General features: G+C 35.2%; 2 protein-coding genes across 6 annotated transcripts in view; one reads left to right on the plus strand and one right to left on the minus strand.

The window, feature by feature from the left end:
• The window catches only part of MCPH1 (microcephalin 1), a 128326-nt gene that overhangs the window by 65870 nt on the left and 40136 nt on the right, over positions 1-22320 (plus strand). The window contains exon 13 of one of the 2 annotated variants that reach the window (XM_050709477.1): positions 10543-10780. The exons of the other annotated variant lie outside the window; for it this stretch is intronic. Within the exon in view, the coding sequence (XP_050565434.1) occupies positions 10543-10737 (195 nt within the window). The 3' untranslated portion in view covers positions 10738-10780. Of the gene's footprint in view, positions 1-10542; positions 10781-22320 lie in introns of those variants that run through there. 2 annotated transcript variants of the gene reach the window in all.
• Positions 1-22320, minus strand: part of ANGPT2 (angiopoietin 2) — a 44303-nt gene that overhangs the window by 18714 nt on the left and 3269 nt on the right. For 2 of the 4 annotated variants that reach the window (XM_035543085.2, XM_035543086.2), the window contains exon 2: positions 2021-2176. The exons of the other annotated variants lie outside the window; for them this stretch is intronic. In XM_035543085.2, the coding sequence (XP_035398978.1) occupies positions 2021-2176 (156 nt within the window). The remainder of the gene's footprint in view (positions 1-2020; positions 2177-22320) is intronic. 4 annotated transcript variants of the gene reach the window in all.

The following is a 22320-nucleotide window of genomic DNA, read 5'->3' on the forward strand; positions in this document are numbered from 1 at the left end:
TCTAATTCAAAAGTTTTCTTTGAACACATTTGGGCACAAATGCTCAAAAATTAGAATGAAGTACAATACACAGGGTTGCATGAATTTTGTTGTTCCACTACCATTTATCATTGGGAGTTCTTCAATGTTATGCTATGACTTTAGTTACTATGACTTTAGTTTTGCTGTCATGCCTTGCCCTCTGTTGTAATCTTCTTATTTCATTACTGGCACTATTATGGTTGTTAATCAGAGAATAATTTGAGTTGTTTTCTCAACCTAGTGTAGGAAGAAATCACTTTGCATTTCTCTCACTGGTTGAAATCTTGGCCCAGTCCTCTGAATTCAGTGGTTCCCTTTTAGCAATTTTCCTTAATCCCAAATTACATTTTAAAGTGTTTATTATGTGACAACACTTTTGTTGACTCATTCCTTACATTATAATTTTACCTTTTTTTGTATGTATTCTCTACTATCTAAATTTATTTGCATCTTTAAATGAAGAAATTGGGAAACACAGAACGTGCTTTTTGTTTGGTATTGGATTGTATTACTTTGAGACATGTTTTCTAGAAATATTTATTCATTGTTTTAGAACAGCTTTTTTTAATTCAGTAGAATTTGGCTTTCGTTGGCAGGAAGAATTGATTACTCATGTCCTTCATGTTAAACAGTCATTCAGGACATGATTTCACACTTAACTGTAATTGAAAATTATTGCCAAAAAGTAAGTGTCCTTGAGAGAGCAATTGTTTGGTTAATTTCCTTATGTTGTTAATTAAGACCTTAACCCAGCCACCACTAATTTCAAGCAGAGAAGGAAAGTTGCGGTCATGGTTTTCTTCCTGTAAGCAGAAAATAACTGAATAATTTCCATAAAATCATTACTGTCAATGAATAAATACATTTTCTCAGCATGTTCAAAATACTGGCTCCTTAATAATAAAGTCAGAAAGTTGAATTCAGCAAATTTGTGAACTGTGAACTATCAGTTTATCAAAAAATGCACAAAGGCTTATTTTAAGTTAAAAAATATATCATTGGATGAATTATAAAGATATAAAAATGCCTAGCAAGGATTTTAGGTTGTGTGCACTATTTATAAAATATAAAATGTAATGTGCTACATACTATTTTCACTACTTGTCTGGGAATTATATATCTGAACTTTTCTACCATCTTAGCAAAACTACAAATACACACCATTCTACATTCATTGAACTTGTCCTTAACTTAAGTAGAAGAACATCTTAAAAATCTGCATTTTATTTCACGGGATGCCATATTTTAGCTAATACTTTTCAATTAAAGCAATAATTAAAGATATATCTTTTAATATTTTTGCTTGAAATTATTTAGAGAATAACAATTCTCTAACAGTAGGCAAGTTTACTTCTGTGTGAATGTACATTTCCAGTAGCTACCTACTAACTCTTTTTTTCTTGATTCATCTCTAGTTGGTTTGTTCATCCCTCTGTTAAATAAGAATAATAAAATGCATTGTGGTGGCAATGAACTGTTACTCCACTTACAGCATCTATGAAAAAAGTCTTTAAAAAGACAATTTTTTTTGATAAGAATGTTTAAAAATTCAAAAGAAAATTCAAGCAAAAAAAAATAAAAAGGTTAGCTTAGCAAATGGAACAAAGACTGAGTGGGAAGGAACTCTGTTAGCTAAGATCTGGTGGCAAGAGGTGAATAATGAACAGAGATATACAACAGGGATTGCATAAAAGCATACTCTTACCTAAGTGTGTGCTTGGACATACACTAATATTTTCACGTACATTATCTTTAAACATAGTTCTCTAGACATACTTCAAATCCTTCCATAATGGAAGTCTTTCAAGTGATAACAGTAAGCTTGAGATGGACCTATAAGTTGTCAAATATTACTGTTCTCTTAATCTGGGGTAGAGCTGTTGATGGTATTGGTTAACTTTTAATTGTTGAACTGCAGATTGTAACACTAGACTGTGTTAAGTGTAATTATAGGTATTTGGGAAGCAGAAGCATTTTTAGTTTGAAATACTTTACTTACTTGTGCTTCAACATCTGTTAATTTGCGGGTCTGTTCAGCTGTTTGATTTAGTAAGTTTGTGCCTATTTCAATCATTACTGCAGTCTGGTTCTGCACTGCAGTTTGCTGGATCTCTACCATTTCTTTCTTCATACTGTCTTGGATGTAATTCTCAAGCTACATGGGAAAGGAAAGAGAGAAGAAGATAGTTGCATTCTTTAAATGTTGGAAGGGGGGTGGTAGTACAGTAAGCCTGCCGACTGCCTTGCTAAACAAATTTGCTTTTTTTCCTTGTCTGTTATCCATTTATGTGAAGCTTCCCAACATTAAGCTCTGTCAGAGGAAGGGCAAATATGACAAGGAATGCGTGGCCACCCATTTTCTAAAGGCAAGAACACAGATATGCTGGAGGTAGATAGAAGGCACAGCGGTGAGAATGCTTGCAGACACTGGGAACCTCTTCTGTGTTAGTGCTCCCACCATTGTAACCACCAGAGGAGCTTCACTAGCTTTGGCAGTGATGGGAATTTTTTTAGAAGACAAAAGCTTAGGAGTTTAGTCATCTTCCTGTATCTAGACTCAAATATTTTCAAAAGCATTTTTCATCACATGACTAGGAGTCAGAGAGGAGGTCAGATGTCATTTAACACTGTTATGTGTGTATTTTTATCAGAATTCAACTAAAGACATGAAACAGTAGGAAAACCCATAAATACTTTAAATTCTTATTATTTCAAAATGTAAAAACTCTTTTAAATACTTGATTCCAAAGTCATTTTTTGTGGCTAAACCAATGAGGCTTTTTCGGTAGTTATTTCATAAAAGAATACACTACTTTCAAGGAAACCGAGGAGAAAATTCCATTAGCCTGTCATGAAGTCCTTCTTTCCATGTATCTGGATTATCCAAAACAGTCTGATTTTTCTCAATGCTTCTTTAAAATCATGTTCTGTATAACTCTGTAAATATTTCATTTTACTTGCATTTGCAGATGTTTGAACTCTTTTAAAAATCCAGGCCACGTAATTGTTGTTGTTGATATGGGAGATTTCTAGAATCAAGTTTCTACTTCAAATATCAGTGATGTAATATACCAGCAGAAATATGACTTTCAAATTTTAGTCTCACTGATGCCTGCAAAATTATGTGTATACTCAGTTTTTCAAGTGTACTAATAAATTGTTACTTAAAATGGTTCCAGAAAATGTTAAGCATTGAAGAAAAATAGCCTTGAGGAACCTTAAGTCAAGTTACAGTAATATGAATCTGACCCTTTCTGATCATGTCTTTCTAGTTAGATTATACATTAAAACAGCTCCACTTCTAGGGTAGGGTTCTATGGATTCAATGGTTTTGCCTTAGAATCCAGTGTTTGTTTCTTTCTTAGTGTTGGGAAGTCAGAATCTACATACATATGCCTATACCTGAAGTCAGATCCTTCTTTAATAAAAAATGAACCCTTGGAGGTAAAAAGGAGTCATTTTAACAGATAAATCCTCTAGATTAGGATTTTGGTAGCTGTGGAAAGCAAGAAGTCCCCTTTCAAAATGTAAGAACTGTTAATCTGTAAAAGGGAAATGAAAAAAAAAATCTGACAAGAAAGGCTTTTATTTTTAAAATAAAAAGAACTTAAGTCTGCATTTCCAAATTTCCAGAGTTTAGGCAAGCAGAAGCATTTCAGAAAAATAATTTAAAAATTCCTGTTTGTAGGTCTTATTTTTGCCAAGGCTTTAGCACTTTTGAGGCAGATGCTCAATCTAATACAGTTAAAAGACAAATAGCAAAGCAATCCTTGCATGTGTTATTGTTAACCATAATCTCATTATATGGGTGAACAATCCGTTTGGCTTTCTAGTGTCTTGGTTAGGATTTTGTTGTCTGAGCAACATGTTGCAAAGGGTTCTTTGGGATGGCAGGGGGGCAGGGAAGATTGATTAGGGGTAGAGAGATGGAATTCATTTTCCGCTCCTGTCTCTCTACTCTCCCTAAAATGAGCTAGCTTTCTGGTTTACCTGTATTCATTCTTTATGAAATAAATAATGCATTTGTAGGTCATCACTTGGAGCTATAAAAATACCAGACCTACAAATGAACTTTTCTTTTATATACTAATTATTGATTATTGGGTTATTTCCTTTGTATTCTAATACAGCTTTAAAATTATTTGACTTTACATGCTGTTGTACCAGCAAAAATAAGTTCCTAGACACTCAGAACTTACAGGCTTTGTTCTTCAGGGAATCCACATAAGCAAGATCACTCCAACATTTTGTTAGAGCAAGAGAACCATAATAATTTTTAGCTTCATGCTGACCTACAAAGAGGATACTAATTAATAATAAATAGTTAGCATGTATTCTTTCTTTGGATTAAACATTATTTCTTCTTCATCCAGTGTGACCAAACTTTCAAAACACTATGTGTTTGTTCACTCCATTCAGTCTATGCAGCTGGTGAACTACAATGTGCAACAGAAATTTCAAAATCTGGTATAGACCAAGGAGATATGCAAGATTCTGAAGGCTTTTATATGGATAAAATATTAACATTTTCACCAAAGTTAGATACTGCTCCGTGAAGACTGATGTGTGTCTCCCTAAAGAGGCTAGACACATGGGGATTAAACAGTTTGAGTCCAAATTAACTTTAGAGTTGAAGCTGGAGAACTGGACGTGATCATGGACATCTTGTAAAATAACTTTACTGTAAATGCACTTCTGTCAAAAGAAAATTACGGGAGATCTCCAGAATGCTTTTCATCTCCTTCAATACCACAGTCATGTATTATGACACTTTTATAAAAATCAAGGATATGGCCTCACCTGGCATGTAATGTACATCCACGGTTAGAAGGCATGTTGAAAAAACAAGGCATGTTCACAGAAAAACAAATGATCAATGAGGCATCTTGGGTATCAGAGCTACCATATGAGAAAGCATTGAAAATATGTATATTTTTTTTATTTATTTAGAAAAAGGCCTACAATAGAAATAAAGGAGGCAATGAATAGTTCAGTGAAGAAAGACTGATCAAGATCTTTGATTCTTTCCACTGCATTAAAAATAACAAAATATCTCAGAAAATAACTGTGGATATTAAACCTCATTCTCCAAGGTTTGCTACAGATAGTGGTCAAAATGAGAATCTGAGCAAGGTCATATCTGCAAACAGGATTACAGAATTGCATGACTTCTTTGAAAATGTTATCACTGAGTTATTCCAAAACCTACTACTAGAAAAAGAGTTAATTCTGGGCTTAAAGGTAAGGTAAACACTTTAAGGTAGGCTTAGGCAATTCCCCACAGCTGTAAGGTTGTTCTGATTACAGTACACAAAAACTGTGATTACAGTTTAAGGCATCTGGTGGTTCTGGTTGCCAGATTTTTATACCCCTTATAATTGTGCTTGCAACCTTAGAAAGCAGTTTTGTTTAGATACACAGATCTGCAGTTTCGTAATTTATCTTACTTGAATATCTTCAAGTATAAGCTTAACTCTGAACATCTAAACTTTGTATCATCTGCTCTTTTTTCAAATAATATATCATTCATGTGATGCATTCTAAGTTGTTGAAGTATTCTCTTGACTCCAATTTAAGAGTTTGTCTTCAAATCTATTTTTCAACTGAAAAATGCTAAATAGACAATTTAGGGCATATGGTAATAGTACTTTCTAATATGAAATATGAACATGAAAAGGGATTTATTTTAAAATTTATAGCCGGTTTCATGATCTGGCTCATTTCTCCTAATTTAGAGCAATGTGAAGCATCAAAATGATATGGATCTATTAAGTGGCTTTGTAGCTTTTTGTGTTTTTTCCCCCCTAAAAATCCTACGAAGTATACCTGCATAAACCCCTCTGTTCTTTTCTTTGTATTCAATAATCCTCTTCCACTTCTGTGCATCTTCTTCTTGTACATATCATAAAAATATTTTTTCCTGACCTGAATAAAGATATGCACTCATCTCTCTTAGTTTATAATCCCTTTGTGTCATAAACTGTGAAACTGTAGAAAATAGGAATTCTTAACACGTACATTTTTTTGCTTTTTGTTCATTCTGTATGTGGTTTTTGGTTGTTTGTGTGTTTGCTTGCTTTAGAGGCAGGTGCTTACTTTCATCTTCTAAGATGAATACAAGAGTTACTTTCATCCAAGATGCCTATCCTCTTCCCCTGATCTTAGCGAGTGCAAAACATTTGCATACTCTCAGAAAGTGAGGCCGTTGTGTTCCCTTGAAAGTGGGTACAAGAATATTTTGATACAGGCTCTCGTTAAGGTAGCTATGACTGAATTTCACCAATATTTGTGAATATTGTGATTTGCAGCCATTTGGAAGAGTGCATTTTTTTGTGCTCACTTTGTAGAGTGCTCTTCATCAGCTCCTACCAAGCAATCTCCTTTATTTATAAGCATTGTTGAACACTCAGAATTTCTGAGCAGGGGAGAATAGCCGGGGTCATTTACAAGAAGGGCACAGGAATGAAGTGCTCCAGTTCATGTCCAAGAGTTCAGTAGCTTGGTATTTTGGTTTGTGCAGCATGTCTGTCTTCTCAATATTTTGCTCCAATTCTGAAGATGCAGCAGGGCTTATTTGTCAGATTTCTCCTTTGTCACATGACTACTTTGGGGAGATAAATTTTAATCTCTTGTTAATTCAATGAAAACTTGAATATAAGACTTTGGTCTTAATATATGTTAACCTTCATTACATGATGATTATTTTTGACAAAATAGTTGTCAAAACCTGATAGCTGACTCTTAATGAGGCATCTTCAGAAATTCAAAGAATCTTCTCATAAGAAAAGTGTAGAGGAGAGAGACAGAAATATATCTTAGTGCCTAATTTGAAAGGAGAAATTGTTAGTTAGTTGACATCAGTTTTGGGCCCCTCACTTCAAGAAAGACATCGAGGTGCTGGAGTTTGTCCAGAGGAGGGCTACAAAGCTGTTGAAGGGCCTGGAACTATGAGGAGCAGCTGAAGGAACTGGGGTTGTTTAGTCTGGAGAAGAGGAGGCTCAGGGGAGACCTTATTGCTCTCTACAACTACCTGAAAGGAAGCTGTGGGGAGCCAGGGGTCGGCCTCTTCTCGCAGATAACTAGCGATAGGACTAGAGGGTATGGCCTCAAGTTGTGGCAGGGGAGGTTCAGGTTGGAAATGAGGAGACAATTCTTCTCAGAAAGAGCAGTCAGGCATTGGGACGGGTTGCCCAGGGAGGTGGTGGAGTCACCGTCCCTGGGGGTGTTCAAGGGAAGTTTGGACCTGGTGCTTAGGGACATGGTTTAGTGGGTGACATTGGTGGTAGGGTGATGGTTGGACCAGATGATCTTGGAGGTCTTTTCCAACCTTAATGACTCTGTGATTCTATGATCTCCAGAATGTAGTAATTGTGGAGAATGTAGTATTGTAATGTGGTAAAGGGACAATGGGTGGCGTGTGTGTAAATTTTCCACCTTTGTTGGTGTTGTGATAATGTTATGTTGATTTTGGTGTGAGGAATTCTTTTTTTTGATGTAAATGAAACTTGTGAAGATTGTGTGATGGGCATATATGTGCATAATTCCTAGCATTTCAGTGATTGCTCAGGGGAACTTTTCATGAAAAAATCTAATTTTTGTGTAATTTTTGCTTGAATTATATGAAATGAAAGCACAGAGGGAAAAAGACACGTCTTTCCAAATGTGCTTAAACAGCAAAAACAGGTGGGAAAATTAAAAAAAAAAAAAAAAAAAAAAAAAAAAGAATTTAGGAACATAGTTGTGGTGATGCATTTTTAAAAAGACAAAATTCTCTAAGGATTTCAATTTCAGATTTTCATGCTTCTTCAGTACTTCAAATCAAAGAAAATCATAAAATTTGATTTAAAACTTTAGCAAAGTTGCCAAAAGATGTGTTGGAGCCCATTCCAAAACATTACTTTTATAACCAAGATTGTCGTCCTTTTTTTTTTTTTCTCCTTAAATCAAGCTTTACACTGGCAAGAAAGAAAAGACAACGTGTAGAGTATGTGTTAACAGCAATTTGTTTTCAAACTATTGGCAGAGATGTTATAAATTGTTTATGATGGCAATGGTTTGCCAATTTTTATTTAAATGAAGAGCCTTCCTCACTGCTGTTGTATAGTTTGTGTCCATGTTACAGAATCGTTTTCCAAAGAACCAGCAAATTATTCGTGCATTTTGTAGACACTTTAACTTACCCTTTTTTCATTTAAAGTTGTAAAGGAGGTCTTGCTTTTGCTCTTTCCTGCCAAATGGTTAGTCTATGCTAATTAAACTCTTGTGTTCCTGGTAGAAATTACACAGCTATATGAATACATACTTCCCTTCTTTGCCAAATGCTACCCCGTATAAACAGTAAAAATAATACTGGCTGCTAGTTTCATTTTATAGAATTTGTCAGTTATTAGAGCAAACAGTCTTTCCAAAGAAAGTTTGGTGATTTCTTTTTAATATTTATAAATTGATTCTGTCAACTGTAGCATTCATTTTCAGAAAGAGTGGTAATATTAATCGTGACTTTCTACATAATGCTGTGGCCCGTGGAAGAAGTAGGTAGATGGCTGGAGCAGCATTATCCTTTCCATCCATCCCTAAGATCATTAGAAACTATCAAGATCTTTTTACCTTGAATCAAATATAGATTCCTAGACTAAGCAGTTTACTACTTCCAGGGACTTATCTGTAAGTCTGAGAAAATTCCCAAAGCACATTTTTTAGGCTTTTTTAAAGCCTGTCTACTGAAATGCAAAGATAATCTTTATTTTTATAATAAAGCATCCTTTCTAATACTATACCTGCTGGGAGAAATAGCAAAGAGGTCAAATTTATCTGTAGTCATACCTCTATAGCCCTGTATTTAAATCAGGAAATTTATTGCATGAAAAATGTCATTAGCCTCATAAACTCAGCAACTGCTTTGTGTGATACACGAAGCTCAGCTGCATTTGGTAGAGTTCATTCTATCTAACAGCTGATTGCTGGCCAAATGGAGAGGTCATATGCTTCCATGCTCCAAGCACATGTTCCTGCTCTCTTTCTTGAAGTGTCTCTCACATATGTCACTGGACTTTTGACTAAGCCCAGATGCACTAACCTAAGGGGGGGGGGGGGGGGGGGGGGGGGGAAGAGGGGAAGGAGTGGACCATCAATTACAGCAAGGCATTTTTTAAATGTGCATTGAAGCTACAGTGTTTGACATATATTCAGTTGTCAAAAGCTTGTTAAGTTGCTCTTACATCCCTAGTAAAAATGTCTTGTGCTTTCACAACATACTTTGTGAGTTTAGACCAGAGGAACTTAATTGGCCCTTCCAATACCTGTAGTCATCACGCTGAGATTTTGGACCCTAAGATATTTAGTCTACAGACAAAAGTGAACAAGATGGAAAATGAACTTAAGGCAGCCATTTCTGTTCTAATGACAGGGCAAAATAAGGAAAATGCTGATAAGTCTCCTCAGTTCTTTTTCTGAATACTTGTTCAAAGTATAGAGGATACCTTCCTACTTTTCATACTCTAGATGTCATGAGTTACCTTTAACCCAGCCATACTTTGTCTTAGTTGCCTGCTCATGTTTCAGAGTGGCAGTGTTCTTTGGATTCTGGCCATGTCTGGTTTCTTCATAAGTGATCTGAAGCAGAATTTAGCCCATAGTTTGAAACATTTTTTTCAGGCTCTATGCAACTGTCATTTTTTAGAAGCTCATCCATGTATACTTAAATTTCTGAATCACAGATACATTTCTGTATATAAAGACAAAATGCAAGTCTTTCATCAAATACTTTTCAACAGATTTCACGTTCAATACAAATATTAAATATACAAATTGCTTATTTGTAGTATAGTTGAAGTTTACACACTACAAAAGGTGTACTGGGATAAGATCCTTTGGATAGGATCTTTTTGGATCCTGTTGAATGTGGATAACAGTGAAACGTAAGATAGACTCTCTAGAGAGAAGAAAACAGTATAATTAAATGTGAACACAGCAGCTTCATCGCAGCAGTTCAGAAAGGCAATAAGAAGCTGTTATACATATATATGCCTCACATACCGCTTAATGTGCACACGTGTAACGAATGGAGCTGGGCTGTCCATGTATGTATATATTTATCTTTCCATATCACTGCAATGTATTGGTGTTATGAAGACGATACTCTTAAAATTCCAATTTTGCAGATAGTTTTTTTCTCTTTTAAATAGGTTTTCATACTTGTTCATACTAGGCTACCAAAACTGCTTAAAGTTAGGGAAAAATAAATAAAGGAAGGAAGGAAGGAAGAATAACTACCCCTTCCAAGATTCATTTATCTTGACAGACCTAAGGAAACAAATTTTAAAAGTCATTGCATCAATCCCCATCAACCAGACCTTCAGTTATTTTAAATTAGCTTCTATTAAAATCATATATTTTCCTATGTCTTTTGAAAGTCAGTAATCAGTTTCAGAAGCCTGTAACTTTTAGAAGAAAATAGTACACTGCAGAAGTGATTATGTCTGGAAAAGAGACATTTAAACTGCTTTTTTTTTTTTTCCCTAGGGCAGGAAGTCCCTATGGACTATGTGCTGTTTCTCAAGGGAGGGAAAAAAAGTCTTTTGGGAATGTATATGGGAATGCTTGAGATGTCTCTACGGTATTAGCTTTTTACACGCTTCATCGAGCATGTCTGCCTGTCCAGACCTCCAGCTAAGATTTTTCTCTTATCTCATTTTCCTGTCAGCAAACAAAAGGTGAAAGTAACATCATAAATGAATACTAGCTGAAAGTGAGCTGTGATTTATTAGAAAATATTCAAGTTAAAATTGTGTAATAAAATACTGAAGGTTTAAATACTAACTCTTAGAATAGTAAATAAAGGATTTGAAGTAAATTATATGCAGGAGATGATTCAGTTAATGCCATTTACGGACTAAGTCAAAGCTTACTAACTTATTCTCATGTCTAATTACATCTCAATTAGAGTAAGATGATTTTCTAGCAGAAGAAAAAAATCCCTGCCTTCATTGGGAATAATCTACTTGAATAAAAAATAAATATTTCATTAATATTGCTTGAAACTAAATGCATGAAAAGCCTCTATTGTCTGTACAAGTATTTATAAAGAATTACTTTCATTGTGTGTTCTTGACTAAAAGTATTTTGTTCCTAACACTGGCATCATCATACTTTCTATGTATTTTGAACTAACTACAAAAGTTACAGTCAAAGCTATGACAGAAAAAAAGCAAAACAGGGAAAGGGAAGAGGCTTTGAGATCTGAAACTATCCCAAAGGCAAACTTACAGTTGAGCTCCCATGGTTCCAGCCTCTGAGCTTGTTTTGTATATATGGTATCTCTCTACTGCTCACCTAACTGAAGAGAACGTGTTTTCAGGTGGCTTGTCACTTGGAGGGTGACATAAGTTCTTCGTACTACATGTGATGCATTACACCTTACATGGCACACAGATGTTCATTTTTAAGAGATGTAAATAAAAGGCAAATGAAAAATATTCTTGTGTTTTCAGAAATATTGTTGGTAGAAACTACATGTTCATCTTCACAAATCTTTTAATAGTCTAAGTTTCTGTATGGGCAGGGAAATAATTTTAAGTAAGATTTAACAACTGTATGTTCAGACCTAAAATCAATTATTTGGTGATTAACCATTCTCATTAAGAGTTACAGATATTCGTTAAGGCAGTAGTCTAATATTCCGAATTGCTGCTGTTCAAGATTACAGCGAAGTGGTATTTCTCTTAGAAATCAGGGAAGGAATTCATAAAGTTCCCATTAGTCTAAAAATAAAGAATAAATAAATAAATAGTCTGAGTCATGAATGGCATTTTGCCGAAGTTCAGTAGCACTGAAGCCAGGAAGACAAAAAGCCAGTGATGCTTCTGCCATTCACTGAAATGAATATAAATATTCCTCGTTATGTGTAACAAACCACAAACCTTCAAAAACAGGATTCCTTATTTATGAACAGCTTAAGAAATATTGCCAATCATTAATTTTTTGAAATACTAAGTTATAGCATTGAGCTAGAATTTCACAAATTGAATATTCAAACCTTTTGGAGACAAGCCTACATGCTTTCAGTCGCATTTTGTACTTCCATGCTACCATCAGTGAATCGGGACTTTTTCAGACTGGTATAAAAATGAAATTCTGCCCTAGAAAGCACATTTGAATAAACACAGGTGCTATCCCAGATCTAAAGTAATCCTTTCCCATTTGAGGATTTTCTTCCATTCCACTGAGCTACAGGCAGCTGAAATAAACTTACTGTCAGGTATGCTCTTGGGGGTACTTATGATATTTTTCATGTAAGGCAGTAACTATGTAGCCTTATATACTTTAGATTTTTTTAGTCAATTTTTATCTGGCATAAACTTTTCATGAAATATTTTTAAAATATTTTTTCCCTCAATTTACGATTTCAAGTTTGTTATAAATTCCTCTTTCAATAGGACAGCCTATTTTACAGAACACCTTGTGAAATCTATGATTTGCAACAGCAAATAATAGCTCAATTTTTTGAAGAAACAATGAAGCATATTTCTCTTTTTCAAAGTATGCTATCAGGGAAGTGAAAGAGAGCTAGGCATTCACAGCTCATTCTCAGCATTGCTTTCTAGGGAAGCAGTCATCTTGCATTCCACTTCCAACCAGAAGGAAGAATGATTCGGAGTTCAAGGATCAAACTAGTTAGGAAGCCGTGGAACACAATTAGTCCCTTTTGTAAGCTATAAAACTGGGTGTCTCCTGTTTCCAAGCTGTGTTCACAGAGCATCTTTCAGCATGAAAAATCATTAGTTTGTTGGTTTTTTTTTAAACTTCACAGATAAAGGAAACTGAAAGCATTTTGAGTAGTTCTTAAACTTTGCACCATACTAGTTTCCAAATATAGTTTAAGTCTTTTAGAAGACTTTTTGAAGAAGAAGAAGCCTCAGTGATGATGCTACTAAGAGAGAATTGGTCATCTGACCTGAAGACATGCCAATTTTTGAATGTTCAAGACTCTGAGGCAGCACACAGGTCAGCTGCTGATTTCAGTTTTGGAGGATATAATTTCTCTACTAAGATATCACGAACTGATTTTTCTGTACATTTCCAAAAAGAAAAATTTCCTCTCACATGCTGTAGTTCTTTCTGTAAGCCATGCTGCATCTTTCTCTCCATTGTTTCCAACTCTGATAAGCTAGATAGACAAGGGAAGGTGATGTGTCTGACAAATTTGCCAAATTTCATCACCAGTCTGAAAATACTTTGCTTGGCAGACCAGAGCTGTCAAATAATTTCCCTGAGGTTTCTAAAATACTGGACAGGGGAAGCAGGACCCAAAACCAGAATGGACTTGACTGACTACAGAAAACACTAAGTTCTGCCTTAAGTAAAGGAAACTCAGGTGTTCATCTCTGCTTAGTAGAAAAACTGAACATCTTGGTATGTTCTCATCAAATGGTACTTGTTTATTTCCCATTGTTGTTCTGTTAGCATAGTTAAAAGTCTTTAAATCAAAAGCTTCTGAGGAATTCCATGCTTGAAAGATAAAACAGGAAGCTGTGTTAAGAGTGGACAAGCACAAATATTTGGAAATAAGATCAGCACATATAGGCAGCATACTGCAGAAACAAAATGTAGTGTGTGATACAGATGCTTGAGAAAAAATATTTTAAATTATGTAATCCTATTTTTTTTTATTTATTTATTTTTTGCCTCAATAACTAGGCTTATCTACCCAAAAGCAGGCAGTGTAGTTTATTGGAACAGCACCAAGAAGAAAAGCCTCTCCATCCATTGCTTCCAAAACTTCCTCTTTATCTCTGGTGTCCCACAGAGCAGTCAATTAGTGATGGAAAATCACCTCTTGAGCTGAGTTCCAGTCAGTGCTCCTGAAAGCCTAAAGCCAGACAGCTGCATCTTGGTGCCTTTCTATGAAGACCAGAAACAGGAGCCAGATCCTCTCAAAACAAACAAAGCTATTGGTATTGATTAAAATAGAAGAGGAGGAACTCTCAGCAAAAATGGCTGCGAACCAAAGCTGTGCACTTAGGATGGGTATTTTAGGAGAGGAAGCTGTCTGTCAAGATCTGATGGGATGGTCCACTCAGATGGTCCACTTTTAAATGCACTTTCAAGAGATTCTCTTGGATGCAAGACTCTACTCTGAAGATGAGTAACCAGATCTAGCAATAGAAAATGTGCAAGGCTGTTGACGCTGCATGCCGCCAGCAAGAAATAAATAAATAAATAAATAAAAGAGGTCTGTCTTAATACCCAGGAGATTATGCATGTAGGTTGGGGTCAAAAAGAAAATTCAACAACTAAAGAATCCAAAGCTGAGCCAAAAGAATCCAAAACTGAGAACAAGGGACATAGCAAAAAGGGAATTCAAACTGGACAGCCAGGAAGAAGATGAATAGTCTTAAAGAAGGCACAAAGAGAAGAAGAAAAAAAAAAAAAAGGAACTTAAAATGCATTTGTCAGGGTTGTGAAAGAAAACTAAGACTTCAAAAAGACAATGAGCTGTAAAAGAGGGTTGGAAGACTGATCTTGAAGCTGGCTGAGGGCAGGAGTTGTCTTATGGTCTTCAAGTTTAAACAACACGGTGAAGTTGTAAGGAAACATACTGAGGAAAATGGTGAGTGTGAAGGACTTGACTGGATTAGCCTCTTAGGAAGCATGAAGCATTTTGCCTTTTGAGACAAATGAATTTATAGATACATCAAATGAAACCTCAGTTTCACTAAGTCAGTGGTAACTTTTCTACTTGCCTGGAGTGGAGCTAGGATTTTTTATGCTGTCCTCAGAACCTTTTTAAGATAATGAGATTTACCGTAAGGAAGAAGGAGATCTCATGACATGGATATGTTTTCTCTAGATACAAATCCCTGGAGGTGTTCAAGGCCAGGTTGAGTGGACCTTTGAGCAACAAGGTCTATTGGGAGGTGTCCCTGCCCATGGCAGAGGGGTTGGAACTGGATGATCTTAAAAGTCCCTTCCAGTCCAAGCCATTCTATAATTCTATGAAATCAAACCTGAAAGTGTCAGAATATATATATATACATATATATATATAAAGTTATTACTAAATTATATTTAAACATTCTCTGTAGCTAGTAAACTGCAGTATAACTGTTCTATATTGTCAGAATCCTTTTTTGTATGTGATAAGCCTTCAGCAGGGGTCAGATTGTTTATATTTGTTGCAGTTTATAGCCCTTCTAAGGGTTAGGTTACTAGTCTTGGGCTTACCCTCTTGTTACTTGTACTTTGCTTCATCATGTTCAAGTATTTTTCACAAAACATTCCCAATAAGGCTCCAGTAGCAGTCACATCAGTCTGGGTCTTGTTTGGTTAACTAATTTAAATATATACATATATATAGTATTTACTATTGCTTTATAGGTAATCATTATATGAGACAGAAAGTCTAGCATCAGGATGGAAGTTAGACATTAAGTGAAAAATGCAAGAATAATTAATATGGTCAAAGTTCAGACCTCATCCAAGGAAGTTTCATTTTTTTCAAGTCAATTCCTTAAAACCATAAAAATGTAAGATTTTTTTCTGGTTTTACTCATTCACTTAAGCTGTCTTTTGCCTACTTCATCCACTTCTTTAGAGTTATATTAAGAAAACGAAACTTGCTGTTCCTTTGAACATTTGAATTACCCTGTTTAAAGAAAGGCTTTCTGAAAAGAAAAGCAAAACCATGGAAATTTTTTTCCATTACATCTTTACCAGAAAATTTCTGTTAATATTGAACTGGTTGAATGGATAGGTTATCTGTTAATGCAATATAAAAGAATGTTAAGTATCTCTGCCATAGTTACATATATTTCAGTCTTGATCTGCAGCTTTTGTGATATTGGATTGTTGACTTTTTCACTACTGAGATAGATTGTCAGTTGATGGCCAATGGAAGTGAAAAGAGGCTATTACTTCTTGACTGGTTGGGACATTCTCTTTAAGGAACTGCTTTATATTTCACTTTGAAACTGTGGATTTGAACTAGGATCTTGTAGGTAGTTTACACCTTGCAAATGGACAAGGGGAATGAAAATTGTTTCTGGAAACAAACAAGCAAAAAAAAAAAACAACCAAGTATACACAACATAATGTTGGAGTCAAAGGAAAGGACCTAAAGGAAGTACGTGAAGTATCTTGGTATGATCCATACAAGTTCTTCAGAGGAAAATAAAACTAAAATGTTTTTTTAGGTGGCAGCTATAAAAATTAAAACACTCAGCTTACTCATATGCCTCAGGGTAAGACTATACATCAGGTCACATGATGAAAGTAGTGCCTCCAGTACACTGACATCACGTAACACCTATGGGGATTGGGGAGCTGCTGGTGGGGTAAGGGCTGTCACTATTGCCCAGGAAATGGCCTTTCCACTGAGCTGGGTGTCTCCCCATTCCTATACCCTGACAGAATGGAACAAAAGAGGTTTTTTGTTTCCAGGATTACAGGTGTCAGGTGCAGGTCTGAATCAAAAAGAAAGCAGAGTGATGAAGCTGGTATAGTGTACTAGAGATTTAAGGTTCCTAATATATTCCTAAAGGTACAATTTTTCTTTATCCAAATATGAGAACCTTAGTTTTTCTCCCTATCAAAAAGTCGTATTAGATGGAGTGCTAATTAAACATCAAACATTTGCCTAGTGTGTTTTCATGTATTTTAGACAATTCAAAAAGCATACAAAACATTGTTTCTGAAATAGCTCAAATGATGTCAGTTGTGTAGCTGATTATGCTGTCCCACGACAGAATTCTCTATCATGTTAATTTTGAAAAAGCTGAATTATTCCTGTCATCATGTATGTTTTGAACACCTTTTGAAATGCATGTAGCCATTTTTAGTACCTCGGTAGTTACAACATTAATAGGTACTACAGAGTCTAAAATGGAATGCCTCTTCAAGAATTTCAGTTCCTAACATTGAGACAGTTGTGATCTATCCAGCAAAACCTTTTTTTTTTTCTTTTTTTTTTTTCCCTCCTGGAAACTTAAATAATAAGATATTGTAGCCAGCTGTTGAACAAAATTGTCTGTTAAGTCCTAGGCTGTTTTACCACAAGACATTGATTTTAATCACTGACCAGCATCGATGATAGAAAGTTGATACATTGTTTCCCCAGATGGCAAAAGTACACTATATAGTTTTCTTTTTTTATGCTCTGACATGCTGCTGGAGTCCTGAATACAAATACAAAGCTGAAAAGATTATTTTACCCTACAGTGTTAAAAAGATACTGAACAAAGGTAAGACATTATATGCTGCTGGGGATTAACAGGAATCCCTAGAGACAGATGGACTGCAAAGAAAGTTAATGGCATGTAAGAACTGTGAAGTATTCACTCATTTAGAGAGGAGAATGGTTCTCTCCTTACAGCTTCTGTGAATAATGTTATTCTGTGAGGGACACTATATTTCCATACTTTTACTAATAGAGAGAGGAGTTAATGGAGAGAAGGTTGCGTAATCTGTCAGCTTCTCTTTTTTAGCAGCAAGACCTTGTTGTGACCTCAGTAGGCTCTTGAAAGATTATTAGATAAAGTGATAAAGGTTGGTATGGGCAGTATAAAGACACTAGAAAAGTTCCTGTAGTTCCTCTGTCTCCTTCCAGACTAAGCCATAAACTGCTGGAAGTTGGAATGAGAACAGACAGCCATCTCCTGGTCATGCAAATTGCAGGATACATTTGCTGAGCTTTGTAAATAGCATCTTAATTTTAGAGTTAACCTGTTGCACAGACAGATGAAAACTAATAGGATTTTCACTAATTATTTGGCCTGGAAAATGTAGTAAGCATTAAAAAAAAAACAAAAGGCATTTAAAGAGTAGTAATGTATTTTCCTAGGAAGCTTGAAAACTGACACAGTGAGTGTTTGCAGAACTATTTAGGTGTTAGATTTTTTTATACAAAATATGGATCTGGATTTTGTAACTTGAAGAATTCTTTAACATTTCCTCTGAGCTCAGTTTGCCTGGAATAAACTTAGATTCACCAAACAGTATTTGAGTTGTTCCTAGAGAATAAATATGATTCTTTTTTCCTCTACCCCATTTCCTAGAGATACATCTGTTAAAGGAAATGAAATGATCACAGTATTTCCAGTTGTAAAGTGCTTTTTCAGGTTTTGTGTGTGTGTGAGGTTATTTGGTTTAATTTGTTCCACTGTGGAATGTGCCATATCTCTAAGGCATTTCTGGGTATTAAATTACTGTGCCATACCTCTTTTCTTTTCTTTTCTTTTCTTTTCTTTTCTTTTCTTTTCTTTTCTTTTCTTTTCTTTTCTTTTTTCTTTTCTTTTCTTTTCTTTTTTTCCTTTTTCCAGATGCTTAGCCCTGTGAAATTATCTGATCTTTTCTATTATTTTTTCACCTGTAATTAATATTTGGTTCGTCTGAGAAATTCAAATAATATCATGACAGAAAAAAAAAAAATCTGTGCTTATTTCTGAAGGTTCTTACTCAGTCCCATAGGAACCTTCCTTTTCTTGAAGATTATATACATATTTATAGTCCTCTGACAAATTATTTTCTCAGTGGTTTAGCTCTTATTACCACTGAGAGATTTACTAGGTTGCATTTGGACTGCCAACATATTTTCTCTGTGTGACATCCTTGTTTCATATACTAGTACATGCATGAATTATTTTTTTGTTCAAGAGCCATCTTCCCTCATTTTCCCTAAGTGCTTAAGAAAATCTGCAGTTTGTACTGGTATCCTTAAGATTCCCATCAGTAAGTCTCTTACTGGATGCCAGAACACTTTTTTTTTTTCCAAATTGCAACTTGCATCTTTTGTTCCATTCTGTCAGGATGTGGGAAGGGGGAGATACCAAACTCCAAGGAAAGGCTGTCAGTCCAGATTCAACTCTTGTTCCTAAGCTGTTTTAACAAATGGGATGCATAATGTTTATCTATATATTTTGTACCATATTTGTAGCATATTCCATGCTTCTACTTTCCACTTATTGTCTCTTGATTCTGGGGTTTACAAACTTTAGTGCCAGCATTGCATGTCAGGATGAGGGCTGTGCAGCATGCTAGCTTTTGCAACTTCTTTAGAAATGCTGGTAAGTCTTCAACTTTTCCACTCCTCTTTCTCTTCCAGGCTGAAAAGACTGACTGAACTTACTCTAGGGAGCTACTTATGATGATATCGTTATCATAAACTAATGATGACTATCATTTGAGTCATCTGACAAAACTCTGGGTTTGCTAAGCTCCAGAGAAGGATCAGAGAGTGACACCTTTCTCCTTGTAGACCTTAATCTAAGGTCTGAGAGTATATCGTCTAAATCAGTTAGCAGCACTCTGCATGTCTAGCCCTATAACGGTATTGCTGCAGAGAGTCTTTGCTCCCCATCCTGGCTTTCAGCTGGAGCTGTGTAAAATCCCATGAAACAATAGATGCAAGAGGGGGTTCTTGCATTAAAGTATGTAAGAGGTTGTTAAATAACTAGTGATTTACTGAGTTACTTTGGTTTACTGTCAAAAGTATTGTAAATAGACTAATGAAAAATGTGGTATATTTTCAAAAATGCAAATACTGTAGTATGAAAAGGACAGCCCACTACAGCCATTGAAAACTTTATATTTTGAAGGTTAGAAATAATTATCTGTGTCTGTTAGGCAAAATTCAATGTATTCTAAGGAATACATATGTGATAGTTTGTTTCTTCTGATTAGGAACCAAAAAAAATGGTATTGGTTGTTTTCCTTGGCAGATTGCAGGAGAAGCATGTTATTGAATTAATTCATAATCAACAACAAATAAGGTGCAGTAACAAGATAATTATCTGTAAAAAAAACCACCATTCTGGAATTCAGTCTCTCAGCAAAAGTTTCTAAGACGTTCTAAGGGTTATGCTGTTATGTGTTGCAGTGTATTTATGTTAAGTGGGTATGCAAACACAAAGGACTGGAAACTGTCAACTCAAGCATCTCCAGGCTAATTTCCTATATGTGCACTTGAAGGAACAGAAAAGAAAAGAAAAGAAAAAAAAAAAAGAGCATTTATTGTTAATAATTAATGGAGAAAGTCTCCCAGTTTGCTGTTTGGACCAGTCAAAGATGATAACTTTGTGATCATATAATAATAAACAGAGCATTTGAAAGTACATTTTGAATGCTACTAAGAGACTGGTTCAGTAAAACAGGCATCTACCATATTTTTTTCTGATCACATCTTGGAGATGATGAGCTCTCAAATTCAATTTTATCTTGTAGGTGTGTACAAGAAAATCTCTTGCTCTTCTTTGTTGGTTTTGTACTGTTTCATGCCTGTTCCATCAACTTGGAATTTGTGGAGTGACAGAAATATTATTTACAACAATTTTAAGCACATGCGAAAGTATCGTTTCGAGTCTTTTTACGAGAATTTACCTATTGGAGATATAAAAATAAACTGCAGAGTCAAATCATCTAAGCTAGCTTGGAAACTTTATCCAATAACATGTATTAATCTCAAAGTAAAACGGTATTTTCTTTTTGGTCATGCCAGTACTCTTTTGCTTAGCAAATACATAGTTGATAGACAGAAACAAGCACTTTTCACATTTAAGTGAAAACAGATGCATTACTTAAGAAAGGAATGCAGCCCTTGATTCAGAGTCAGAATCATCTCTTGCGTATTTCAAAATCCAGCGCTGTACAGTATATTTGTCCTTGTCCATTGCATGCAGATGTTTCTGGATGGTGCATGTCAGAATATTTTTTCATATTTGAGATATGAACTTCCGTACCTTAATGTACCACCACTGTATACTGTATCTTGAGTATTATAATAATTATAACCATTTGTTGGTACTTATTCATAAAATATTATGCATATCCACTCCCATACATCTTAAAACATCTGAATTTGTTTCCTCTAGAGAAGAAACATGTTTCAAAATGACAAAAGGTTTTTAGCTTCCAGGATAAGGAAAAACAAATCTCAGTTCAGAGATGCTACACCTCTATCAGCAAAGTGTTCCCCTCCTAGTCTGCTGGCATGGTTCAAGGTGAAGTTCTGGCTTTAGGTTTAATGTTGACTACTGACTTATTTTCTAGTCTTTTGATCTGCCGATAAACTAAAAAATAAATTACCCTATATGCCATACACTATCAACAATTTGTTCATAAATTCGTTTCAATTTTTTCTAATGGGAAAGACAAAACACAACCCATTTCTTTTATACTATTGCTTTGGACAGAGTCCTACCTCCTTGTAGTCTAAAGTAGGATCTAGTTTCTGTACTAAGAAGTAAATTCAAGTCAGCATTCAGTTATTTCAATGGCCAAATATCTGAAAAAAAAATGCAGTTCCTGCAGTAGAATTGCCATGATCCAAATGGTGACATTGCCATTAACTTAGATAGATATTTTTAATTGTGGACCTTATGAGAATCACGTCTTCTAGAAAACCCAGTGTTTTTTTATATAAAGAAATTCTCAAGGATAATACTCAACATGTATAACTACATTTAAAAGCTCCAGTCTCGTATCTTATCTGTACACCAACCTCCCATCCTCTCAAATTAACTGAAAATCTTATTAACGAGAGGCTTGTTCTCCCTGCCTATACACACACTTTAAGAAATATATATCTCACACATCTGCACAAATTGATCCCAAAGTAGGAAATGTCAAAGAAGAAAGTTCATTTCAGGTTTTTTATTGCACAGTTGATCTAGAGTTTTGGCCTTTGCTCTGCAGCATAGCTTACTGGCTTACTGCTAAACACTGGATTAGGTGGAATAGTGGTTTGTTCTAGTATGTCATCTGAACGTTTAAACGTAATCTCCTTTTGAAAGACATTCCAGTTTTATGTATGGTCTGTACGGTGATGGTGTAAGGTGTTAAAACTGTTTGGACAAAAAAAAATGTTTTCATGAAGCAGCAACCAATCGAACTTGCAGCAGTGATAGAACAAAGTCTTCTGCTCTGTATGCAGGACCAGAGCAGAAAAGAACCTGGCCCTGCTTAACAAATTTTCTTCCCATTGTGTTTGTCCATTAACCAGATAAAGCGCACACTTCCCATGCTGTTCCATTCATACAGCCTAGAGTTCATTCAGAAACATAATGTTTCCTTTAGTTGATGGATTAAAGGCAGGATGGGGGGAGGAGTGTAAAAACGTTTTGGGATGTGCAACACTTCAGGAACAACTTTTAAATATTAATTCACACTAAAAAAGTGTCTTTTTCTTTTTTACGCAACTTCAAAATAAAACGGGTACTGCTTCTTAAATAAGCAAAATTATTTTTTTAAAAAAAGCAGGCGGTAAAGCAGGTTTGGTACAATTGCTGAGAAATTAGCATCAGGTTATTT

The sequence above is a fragment of the Cygnus atratus genome, chromosome 3, assembly GCF_013377495.2.
Source record: "Cygnus atratus isolate AKBS03 ecotype Queensland, Australia chromosome 3, CAtr_DNAZoo_HiC_assembly, whole genome shotgun sequence".
Lineage (NCBI taxonomy): Eukaryota > Metazoa > Chordata > Aves > Anseriformes > Anatidae > Cygnus > Cygnus atratus.